This window comes from Gopherus evgoodei, chromosome 4, assembly GCF_007399415.2.
Source record: "Gopherus evgoodei ecotype Sinaloan lineage chromosome 4, rGopEvg1_v1.p, whole genome shotgun sequence".
NCBI lineage: Eukaryota > Metazoa > Chordata > Testudines > Testudinidae > Gopherus > Gopherus evgoodei.
In genome coordinates, this window is record NC_044325.1 from 153,169,588 (window position 1) to 153,181,317 (window position 11,730).

Below are 11,730 nucleotides of genomic sequence, written 5' to 3' on the forward strand. Positions count from 1 at the left end.
GGACCATCACCCGGTTAAGTGGCCATTCTTTGGCAGGAAAGAGGATGTGGGCGAAAAGCTACATCCTGACCAAGAAACAGCTGGGGGTTCCCATTCACACAGACTTTCTGTCTCCTGAACCTCAGCTGGAGATGTTTATCAAAGAAGAGAAAGGGCTATAAGAAGGGAAAGCAGATGGCCCAAATTATTCCTCCCTTTCTCTCTACCCATGGCATCCACACCACTTGTAGATAAGGCTGTACCAAATTCATGGCCATGAAAAACATGTCAGACCGTGAACTCTGGTCTGCCCCCGTGAAATCTGGTTTGTGTGTGTGTGTGTGTGTGTGCTTTTACCCTACAGTATACAGATTTCATGGGGGAAATCAGTGTTTCTCAAATTGGGGGTTCTGACCCAAAAGGTGGTTGGGGGAGGGATGTAGCAAGGTTTTTTAGGGGGGTCATGGTATTGACACCCTTACTTCTGTGCTGCCTTCAGAGTAGCGCCTGCCAGCAGCAGCACAGAAGTAAGGGTACAATACTATATCATGCCATCCTTACTTCAGCGCTGCTGCTGGCGGTGGCTCTGCCTTCAGAGCTGGGCTCCCAGCCAGCAGCCGCCACTCTCCAGCTGCCCAGCTCTGACGGCAGCACTGCTGGCAGCAGCAGTGCAGAAGTAAGGTAGCAGTACAGTATCACAACCCCCACAATAACCTTGCGACCCCCCCCGCCACAACTCCTTTTTGGGTCAGGACCCCATCAATGACAACACTATGAAACTGCAGATTTAAATAGCTGAAATCATGAAATTTATGATTTTTAAAATCTTATGACTGTGAAATTGACCAAAATGGGACATGACTTTGGTAGGGCTCTACCTTTAGAACAAAAGAAACAGCTTTGCACTGGGGGAGGGATCCTGATTGAAAGACATTCAGCCCGGAAGACTTGCTAAAGCGTGATGAGGGAGACTTTGCTTTGAATTCACAGTCGATTAAGTTAGGCATTAGTTGCCTTTTACTCTTATTTTCTTGTAACCAATTCTGACTTTTATATTCACTTAAAATTTATCTTCTGTAGTTAATAAACTTGTTTTATCTAAACCACTTTGCTTGAATTGAAGTGTTTGGGAAACTCCATTTGGGAGTAAAAGGTTTTGTGCCTATCATTTCCTATTAATAAAATGACGGACTTGATACGAGCCTGTATTGTCCAGGAGAGGGCTGGGCAGTACAAGACATACGTTTCTGGGGGAAAGTCTGAGACTAGGAATTTGCTGGTGTTCTGCAGTGTAATTAAAAAGTGGCTGGCTATTGCACTCAGCCCTGGTCTACGCTGGCGGGGAGGGGGGGATCGATCTAAGTTACACAAGTTATTCATGTAGCTGAAGTTGACGTACTTAGATCTACTTACCGTGGTTTCTTCACCATGGTGAGTCGACTGCTGTCACTCTCCTGTTGACTCTGCCTGTGCCTCTCGCGGTGCTGAAGTACAGGAATCAACGGGAGAGTGCTTGGGAGTCAGTTTATAGCATCTAGACTAGACGCGATAAATCGATCCCTGCTGGATCGATCCCTGCCCGCCGATCTGGTGGGTAGTGTAGACATACCCTCAGACAGTATAACTAGGAGTAACTTACATGCTGGAGGCTGTGTCTGAGTAGAAAAGGAGTGGCAGCTCAGTGAAGCAGTGTAAAAGGTAGCCCAAGCTGGAGAATTGAGGGGACACAGCTTTTATCAGTCCAGACTGTACCCTGAGAAATATACCAATGGGGAAAAAGTTTCTGCCCTCAGCTGGTTTCACCAGCAGATGCTCCTTCCCTGATCTAAATACTATGTAAACATAAGTTTAAAATCACTGGGTTGGATTCTGCTCTTAGTGATTTTGGTGTAAATCCAAAATGATCTCATTTATGTGAATGGAGTCAGGATTGGATTCTGCTCTCAGGCATAGTGGTTTATAGCCACAGTAATCCTTTTGGGTTTACTGGGGTCACGCTACATTTATTTTAGTAAGAGATCAGAATCGGGTCCTTTGAATTCCTGTGTTTATATGTGAGAAACCCACTGTTACAGGATTGAGAGTAACTCAGTAGCAGTCTGGATTAAAAATATAGTTCTAAACCTTTGTGTGTTATCCACAATCTGAACATGGCTCTAGATCTTAAAGAAACAAACAGAGACCAGAACACTCAAGCCTATTTGCTAATAAGAACAGCCAGAATGCAGCCCTGACTCCAGAGATGTCAGGGATGCCGCTCCGGATTTCCACCAGAGTCATGAAGACTAGACTCTTCCCCTACTGCTGATGCAATCAGGGGCTACAGAAATTGAGCTATATTAAAGACTCTCAATCATTTTCTTTGTTTCCCATTACTCTTTTCCAGGAATGAGAGCACCACCCAGCATGACTGAGAGATACAGAATGCTCCTTCAAATCCCCATTTTACCCAGCAGCAATCCAGGCACTGGGATTCAAATCCTTCATACAGACCTCTGACCTCATACCATCACCCTCCACTTCCTGTGACCCTCTAAGGAGCTCAGTTCAACGCACAGAATCCCTGCACCCACAGATCTCTCACTTCCCCACAGCTGTGATTTTTCTGGACACCACAGACCACAAAGAAAAAAAACATATATCATCCTTAGCTCCAAATATTTATTGTCAACTCTTAGATCTAACTACAGGAAGCTCCCGACACCGATAGAAAAATAGCATTACTTAAAAAAAAAAAAAAGGATACAGAATTAAAAAAATCAGCCCTACAGAAAAATATTAGATTAATTCAAACACCTCTCCCTTAAAAGCTACATAGTGTGAAGGTCCTGATCCTGCCACAAGTAGATTTCCTGCATTGTCTCTCTTAGCTCCTCATAACGTTGACTGAAACTGTTGGAGAGACATCTCTGCATTATGACAACTTACAAAGCCGCAGGAGAGAGATCTCTGGGTTACAATGTCCTGTGAAATTGTGGGAAAAAGATCTCTTTCCTGCTAAGATGAAATCTTGCCAATCCCTTTACTTCCCCTCTGTGTTTATAAAGATCCCTGGATTTAAAATAGACATGCCCTCCCCTCAAAAAAAAAGGCTAAAAAATATTACTTAAAAAGGGCTTTTTAGCAGCAGTCACTTCTCTAAAACAATCTGGGTTTCCTTTGATTTTAGAAAAGGTTTCCCGACGTGAATCAAAGAAGCAAATAACTGACTTAAGGAGAAGGTGAGGGATGGGTGGAAGACCTGGCTAAGCAGAGAGCAGGGATTCCAGCCAGTTACTTTGAAGATTCAGTGGCCACCACTGTCAAAAGCAGCGAGTGATTAGGGGTGTCTCAGTTTTTATGAGTCAAATTGAGGGAGACCCCCTTACAAGGAAAGTGATTCTCCAGAAAGAGTCGAGTGCTCATCCTCTGAAAATCAGGCTCAGACTGAGCACCCCAAAATAACTAGCCAGTTTGGAAAAAATCTTAGCCATTTGCTTTTTCTCCTCCTTCTCCCTCTCCCACCCCATTCTTCAATCACAGCTTTTCCATGCCACATCTTGATGCTAGCTTCTTGTTCTAAAAAGCCTTGGTCACTTCTCTCCCAGAAGTCTAGATTTCCGTTTTCTCCTCTGTTCCAACCTCTAGACCCCACTTCCCCCCAAGCGCCAGGGATAGAACACTGGTGTCCTGACTCCCAAGTCCCCTCTAACCCATTCCCCTACCAGAGCTGGGAAGAAAACCCAGAAGTCCTGACTCAAAGCCCTCCTCTAACCTATTCAGCTCTAAGAACAGAAGAATCACTTTTCCTTAAGTATAAATAGTTCCACATGGCTGTTTTTATAAAGAATTCTGCTTTGCAGATACAACTCCATCAAAGCTCCCACTGACCCTCATTGACAGCTTTGCCTGTAGAAATACAACAGGGCTGAGGGAAGGGCTGGGGTTTATTTTTTAAACCTTAGCAACACCAAGAGTGTATGTTCTTATTTTATTTCCCTGTGAAGCACCGGGTGAGGAGGCTCAAGAGCTTAACAGAATTCCCAAGGCAAAGGGTTGGTGACCTTTTAACAAAGAAGATTTTTCTCCAGAGTGTCTGTTATGCTGTGATGTACATGGGAATGTTGGTAATATTTTTATGATCCATATGCGTGTCTTAGTTTCCCTGTGCACTTTGTATGGCTACAAACTGAGTAGAACAAGGAATGAGGGCTGGCAGAATGGCAGGTGGACTGTCTGAGATGGTTCCAAGGTGGCTTTAGAAGCAGAAATGAATCAACACACCTGAATGAAAGATCCGGAAGACATAATGGGAGCCCCAGCGACTGAACAAGAACTCTTAGCTGCTGGGCCTGGAAAGAGCAGGCATCACTGCTAATACGCAATGGGCTGTATCGCTCCCTGAGACAAGAATGTCGGACTTGCTGTAGGAGCTCCCGGTTGCAAACAGGGGTGCTGGAGTCTGAAGGCCCAATCCTGGAGTCAGAGAGGCCGCATGGCCTCCTCTGGTGGAACTGTGTGTCTCCCTGAGGGTCTGCCACACTAAAAGGGTTACTCCCAGGAGACTGTTGAAAGGCTGGGATGTAGCACAGACCCTGTAAACCCACGTCTGATGGGGGCATTCTCCCCACACCACCTCTGAAGGGCTTGACATGGCTAGTTGGACCAATTAACCACCAAGGCTGCACCCTGAGGGGAGCCAGGGAGCAGAGAGGACTAATTAAAGGATGATGCTCATCTGGACAGGAACAGGAAGGGCTTGTAGAAAGCCAGGTAGCTGAGGGCAGAAAGAGGCTGCAGGGAGGTCTGTAGTCACTCTGTGGGGCTTGGGAGAGCAGGGAGCTTGGCCCAGAGGGAAAGGCAAACCTGGAGGAGGATGGAGAGGAAGCTGGACAGAGACCATGTAGGAAGCAGACCACAGAAACAGCAGTGATGTGTGAGACAAAGCAGGGTAGGGTCCCTGAGCTGGAACCCAGAGAAGAGGCTGGGCCTGGGTTCCTCTACCAGCCACTGGGGAAATGGCCGCACTGATGGGCCAGAGGGCCAAGCCACGAAGAAGGAGCCATTGAGTCCCGAGAGAGAGACGGAGTGAGCATGTGCAGGAAGGGGCATCAGACTGGCAGAGCTAATCCCCAGCTGAGGCCACAAGGAGGTGCTCCTGTAATGAGTAGAGCACCCCATGACGCAGACATTTGACTTAGCTCAATATTAACACAGGCAAAGACTCTGACAAGCTCACTTTGTTGTCACTTATCTACCTCAGTTACCCAAGAAACACGTTGGGAGAGAAAATCTTGATTTTTTAAGATTTGGACCAAAACTTTCAATGGTGATGATCAGTGCCCAACTGTTAATGGTTAAGGGGGCTCAATTTTCAGACAATACTGAGCACTTCCACCTGAAAATTAGGCCTCTAAGATATCTCACACAATGGACATTAACTTGCCTTATGTTGTAAAGCCATTCTCCACGTTCAATCAGGTTTAACTGATCAGACCCAATTCTCCAGTCTTCCCAAGAGACTTCCAAGTTATACAACTTCCAAATTTCTAATGTCCCAAGCAGGTTGATTCCCTCCGCCCCTTCCCCAGGCTTTGTTTTGTGCATCATAAAGTAGTAAAATTAAAGGGCACAATCTCCAGTTTTATTTCCTTTTCTAGGATCCCTTTACATTTCTTCTCCTGGTTGGTTGAGAGAAATGAGACATCTATAGTGGATCTTAATTACTGCAAACCAGATTAAGAAAAGACCTAAAGATCTATGCTCTACAGCTAACCCAGAGCATGAAAAATGCAGGTGAAATGAGGGTCACTTCTAGCTTAGACAATTACTCATCAAATACAGAATAATAAGCACTTTTCATCTATGACTCTCAAAACACTAGAAACAAGTTGGCACCATTATTCTCATTTGACAGATGAAGAAGAAACTGAGGCACAGAAAGGTAAAGTGCCAGAGCTGGGTGTAGAACCCAGGAGGTCTGATTGTCAGGCCCCTGCTCTAAACTAGACACCTATCCACAACTGCACACAAACTCTGATTTCACCTTCTATAACCAAACATAGCTGGGAATCCAATCCATGAGTCCTGGCTCTCAGCCCCTCTGCTATCACCCACTAGATGCTACTCCCCTCCTTGAGGACAGAACCCAGAAGTCCTGGCTCCCAGGCCTAATCACTAAACCTCACTATGTTTGCTTATTTCCTCTCTACAAATCCCTGTGGCAGACAGCACTGGTGGATGATTTGCCTTAGTATTTCCTGCCGCTTTGGGGTCCTTGCAGAGGCCATCTGCACCTTGATCCACTGTAAGTGGGGAAGGGAGGAAGGGGCTTCAGATCAGGCCTGCAGCTTGCTAAAGGCAAAAGAACACTGGCATGAGTTGAGGGTAGGAGCCAGGGTTTCCAAGATGGATGAGTATGTCTTGCTGACCATTAGGGGTTGGAAGAAAGGACACCAATTTATTCTCTATAAAGGTGCCTTTGTACCCCCAGATGGCACATCAATTTCCCCCTTTATAGAGGCCCCTGATCCCCACGGCATGTCAATTTCACCCTCTAGAGAGATACCAGTGCCTCCCTCCCCATCTGCTGTGTCTACTTGGTGTGTGTCCTCTGGTGCTTCATGAGCGCAGAGCTGTCTCCAAAGCCCTTCCCGCAGTCGGTGCATATGTAGGGCCGCTCTCCAGTGTGGGTGCGTCGGTGGTTGTTGAGCTTGGAGCTGTCGATGAAGCACTTCCCACACTCGGGGCACTTGTAGGGCCGCTCCCCGGTGTGTATGCGCTGGTGTTTCATCAGGGATGAGTTGCAGCCAAAGCTCTTCCCACAGTCGACGCACTTGTAAGGCTTTTCGCCCCGGTGGATCCGCCGGTGCTCCACCAGGTGGGAGCTGACGCTGAAGCGCTTCCCGCACTCAGTGCACTCGTAGGGCCGCTCGCCGCGGTGGATTCGCCGGTGCTGCATGAGTGACGAGCTCTGGTTGAAGGTCTTGCCACACTCAGGGCAGCTGTAGGGTCTCTCTCCGGTGTGGATGCGCCGGTGCTTGATGAGGTTGGAGCTCTGGCTGAAGCTTTTCCCGCAGTGGCCACAGCTGTAGGGTTTCTCTCCAGTGTGGATGCGCCGATGTTGGCTCAGGTTGGAACTGCTGCTGAAACTCTTGCCGCACTCGGCACAGCTGTAGGGCTTTTCACCTGTATGGGTGCGGACATGCTGGGCAAAGGAGCCAAGACTGAAGCTCTTCCCGCACTCGCTGCAGATGAAGGGCTGCTCCCCGACGTGGGTGTGGTAATGCTTCACCAGGGTGTAATTGCGGTTGAAACTCTTCCCACACTCGGTGCACTGGTAGGGCCGCTCGCCCGTGTGGATGCGCTGGTGCTGGAAGAGATGGGAACTCTGGCTGAAGGTCTTCTCACACTGGCCGCACTTGTAGGGGCGCTCCCCGGTGTGGATGCGCTGGTGCTCCAGGAGGTTGGAGCTGAGAACAAAGCTTTTCCCGCATTCAGTGCACTTGTAGGGCTTCTGGCCCGTGTGGATGCGCTGGTGCTGGACCAAGTGGGAGCTCTGGCTGAAGCTCTTCTCACAGTCCAAGCAGCTGTAGGGGCTCTCCCCCCGCTGGGCTTGGTTGTGCGCCATCATCATCCTGATGCCGATCTCTTCTGGAGACAACGTGTTGATCTCCTCCCGCCATCCAGACACGCTGGCCTCTTCTTGCTTAATGCTCTGGGACATCCAGTGTGGCTCTGCTCCTGTGGGCCCTTCCTTCTTCGGACTCTTCACCTCCATCCTGGCACCTGCTAGGAGAGAGAGAGAATCCAGCCAGGGCCTGTTCACTGGGGAGAGAGTGAGTGGCAAATCTGATGGATAGGAGATGAATTTTCCCAAACCCTTCCCCACAGGGGAAGTGGCTTTGCTCCAATGATCCAGCTAAGCCCTCAGAGGAAAGCTTGGGGAGGGGAATTTGATAATGGACTCTTCAACCTAGAAGATGAAGGTCTAACACAATCCAAAGGCCGGAAGTTAAGGCTAGACAAATTCAGTCTGGAAATATGGTGTAAATCTTTAACCTTGAGGGGAATTAACCATCAAAACAACTTGGCAAGGGTCACGATGGATTCTCCATCTTCGATAAGTTTTAAATCAAGATAGGATTCTTTCTGAAAAGATTTGCTCTAGTTCTAAAGCAATTATTCTGGGGAAGTTCAACAGCCTACGCTGTACAGCTGGCAAGACGAAATAAATCCCACACTTCCGGCCTTGGGATCTGCGAGTGTCGGATACTGAGCAAGACAGGGCAGAACAAATTCTGGCTGGAAATTAGAAGGTTTCTAACCATCAGAGAAGTGAGGTTCTGGAACAGCCTCCCAATGGGGAGTGTGTGTGTGTAGGGAATAAAGATTAATTTTAAGAGAACTGGACAAATTTGAGTGCTAATGTAATGTGGGAGGGCAGGGCTCATTTCTGGTTTATGTCTTATATTCCTAAAAACTGATACTTCAGGGTTTCAGCTGTCCACCTAGAATGACCAGAAGTCCAGATTTTTGGGTCTTTTTCTTATATAGGCTCCTATTACCCCTTACCCCCGTCCCGATTTTTCACATTTGCTGGCTGGTCACTCTATGTCCACCGGCAGCAGGTAAGGGAGGGCTCTTTTCCCCCAAGTGTGTTTTGGGAGGCTGATTCTTCCCCTGAGTCTTCTTCCTCTGAAGCACTGACGATGGCCATGGTTGGAGATGGAACGCAAGCAGTGGGGCAGGGCTCTGAGGTAGCACCGAGCACTCTCTGGTGCTTGGCTGGCTGGGTCGAGCGCACATACTCAGGGTCTAATTCAGTGATTTTAAACCTTTCCAGACTACTGGACCCCTTTCAGGAGTCTGATTTGTCTTGCGTACCCCCAAGTTTCACCTCCCTTAAAAACAACTTGTTTACAAAGTCAGACATAAAAATACAAGTGTCTCAGCCACACTAGTACTGAAAAATGGCTCTCATTTTTACCATATAATTACGAAATAAATCAATTGGAATATAAATATTGTACTTACTTTTCAGTGTATAGACTATAGAGCTGTATAAATAAGCCATTGTCTGTGTGACATTTTAGTTTGTACTGACTTCGCTAGTGCTTTTTATGTAGCCTGTTATAAAACTAGGCAAATATCTGGATGAGTTGATGTACTCCCTGAAAGACCTCTGAGTACCCCCAGGTACCATGGTCTAACTAATCGCCATATATGGGGTAAGGAACAAATTCCGCCCCTAAGTTAGACTGGCAGAGACCTTGGATGTTTTACATCTTCCTCTAAGGGCTTGTCTACACTACTGGCTAGATCTACGGGCAGCGATGGATCCAGCGGGGGTTGATTTATCCCATCTAGTCTAGCCACGATAAATCGACTGCCGAGCGCTCTCCCCTCAACTCCAGTACTCCACCAGGGCGAGAGGCGCAGGAGGAGTCGATGGGGGAGCATCAGCTGTCGACTTACCGCAGAGAAGACACTGCGGTGAGTAGATCTAAGTACGTTGACTTCTGAGTTACACAACTTCACCTACGCGAATAATGTAGCTGATCGACACCCCCCAGTGTAGACCAAGCCTTAGTTTTGCAGCATGTAGGTGTGGATCACTGGCTAGGATCACCTGGGGAATCTCTCACTTAACCAAGTACCTTCCACTGTGGGGGCCGCAGGCACTGGTGCGCCTCAGTATCTCCTATTCTCTGACTGTGGCAACTCACAATTCAGCCTACGGTGGCCTGTGATACTTTGGTTAAATTCAGTTGCTGGGCTCATGTGCTGGTGGTAAGTGGCACTGATGGTCTGGGATACACTAGAGGGCAGATTATGAATTGCTACAGAAACTTAAATAATTGGATGCCACTATTGCCACCTCCTGGCTTCTCCCCCCGCCTTTGCGGATCATTGACATTGGCCCTCCAGCTCTGGGGTGCGACTCCAGATCCCCAGAACAGCCCCTTCTGGCCAGCACCATCTCCAGCAGGGCCTGCTGTTCACTCATACAGGGTCTTCCTCACCTGTGCAGACAACTCGGGGGATCGCCCTTCCCTCGGTGCCCTGGAGAACCGGGACACACAGCTTTTCCCCGCGCTCCATCTCGGAGATCCCGGAGTCAGGGCCAGGGAATCCTGCCTGCAGGGGAGCAAAGAGGGGAAGTCCTGGTTTGATAAATGACCATTAAACCCTTCAAAACTCCCCCCCAGGCAGCCCGGGGTGGGGGGGGGGGCGGACGGCTATGGGCTCAGCGGCACGGACCCCCACGTGCTGCTGGGGGAGAATTTCTCCAGTCCCAGCCCCACTTCGGCTCCGACCCCCTTGTCTCTGCGGTCGCTTCCTCCAGGCAGCGATTTGCTGCCTCTGCTGCTGTTTCCCTCCCCGGGACGGCCTCTGGCTGTTGCTCCCCGGCTCACCGCCCGGCCGGGGCGATCCACCGGGCTGCAGGCGGGGACTCGCCCAGCAGCGCACAAGAGTCCGGCTCGGGAGCAGACCCGCCAGGGCAGGAGGAGCTGGGGGGGGGCGGCAGGACAGGAAGGTCCCTGCGCTATTCCAGCCCCCTGATGGTGGCACCATGTGCTCTGGGAAGGGGAGGAGTGTGGGGTTAACCCTTCGTTCCCTACCCGCCACCACCCTGTGTAGTTTGGTTCCCACCCGGAGCTAGCAGATCAGAGCCCAGTCCAGGGCACGTTTCCTGGTGTGGCTGCATTGAAATGGTGCAAGGCAGGGAGCCACAGCCAAGAGACCCAGAACTGCTCCAGGGGCTGCACTGGCCAGCCTGATCCCCAGCCAGCTCAGGCTGCAAAATGTGGAGTGTGTGTGCAGCCCTTGTGTGAGTGTGTAATCAGTGTGGGTGTGAAATCCAGCCTGACTGAATTGGCCTTGTCAACATTGGTGCTCCACTTGAGGATCTCCCTTCTCTTCATGTGTAATAGTGCCTGCATCTGTAATTTTCACTCCATGCAGCTAAAGAAGTGGGTTTTTTTTTTTACCCAGGAAAGCTTATGCCCAAATAAATCAGTTAATTACTAAGATGCCACGCCTTGTTGTTTTTATGCAATTAGTGTATGTGTGCAGTCTTTGTGAGTGTGTGTGTGGGATGTAATCAGTGTGGGTGTGTGCAGTCCTTGTGAGTGTGTATGCAATCTGTGCATGCAGTCCTTGTGAGTGTGTTTGCATGCAATCAGTGTGTGCAGTCTTTGTAAGTGTGTATGTGCAATCAGTGTGTGTGCACTCAGGGTCAGTGTGTGCAGTGTCGGTGCAGTCAATGAGTGTGTGTATAAGAGAAAGATTAACAAGGCCAGAGGGGACCATTGTGATCATCTAGTCTGAGTGCCCCTATAATAGAAACCTGAGAACTTCCTCAAACTAATCCCAGAGGTGCAACTAGAGTGTGTGCGTGCGCTGTGTTATGCAACGTGTGTCTGGCACCTACATCTGTAGCATGTGGACTGTGTGCATGCAGCCCCTGTGTGTGTGTGTGTGTGTGCGCGTGCGTGCGTGCATGCTGGGTCGTGCAACATGCATCTGGAGCCTATGGCTGTAGCGTGTGGACTGTGTGCATGCAGCCACTGTGTTTGTGTGTGCACACGCGCTGTGTTATGCAATGTGTGTCTGGCACCTACATCAGTAGCATGTGGACTGTGTGCATGCAGCCAGTATGTGTGGTGTGTTGTGTGGGGCATGTCTGGATGCTATGGCTGTAGCGTGTGGACTGTGCGCATGCAGCCGCGCGCGCTGTGCAAGGCGTGTCTGGAGCCTATGGCTGTA

The 11,730-nt window shown here is 49.2% G+C and overlaps 1 protein-coding gene across 2 annotated transcripts; it reads right to left on the reverse strand.

Moving 5' to 3' along the window:
* Nucleotides 1-4,613: 4,613 nt before the first annotated feature.
* LOC115651435 (zinc finger protein 436-like) lies at nt 4,614-10,476 on the reverse strand. Of its 2 annotated transcripts, none has more exons than XM_030562484.1 (3): nt 10,377-10,476; nt 9,984-10,098; nt 4,614-7,746 (listed from the first exon to the last, which is right to left on the reverse strand). In XM_030562484.1, the coding sequence occupies exons 2-3, from the start codon at nt 10,060-10,062 to the stop codon at nt 6,554-6,556; spliced, it is 1,272 nt and encodes a 423-aa protein (XP_030418344.1). In that variant the 5' UTR covers nt 10,063-10,098; nt 10,377-10,476; the 3' UTR covers nt 4,614-6,553. The 2 variants fall into 2 exon arrangements, with proteins under 2 accessions (XP_030418344.1, XP_030418343.1); XM_030562483.1 differs by having other exon boundaries at nt 4,614-7,749.
* Nucleotides 10,477-11,730: the final 1,254 nt, after the last annotated feature.

Coding starts and splice junctions, on each gene's coding strand:
- LOC115651435 (XM_030562483.1), bottom strand. CDS start 10,062: ATGGAGCGCGGGGAAAAGCTGTGTGTCCCGGTTCTCCAGGGCACCGAG. Junction 7,750..9,983: donor CCCCCGAGTTGTCTGCACAG/GTGAGGAAGACC, acceptor TCTCTCTCCTAG/CAGGTGCCAGGATGGAGGTG.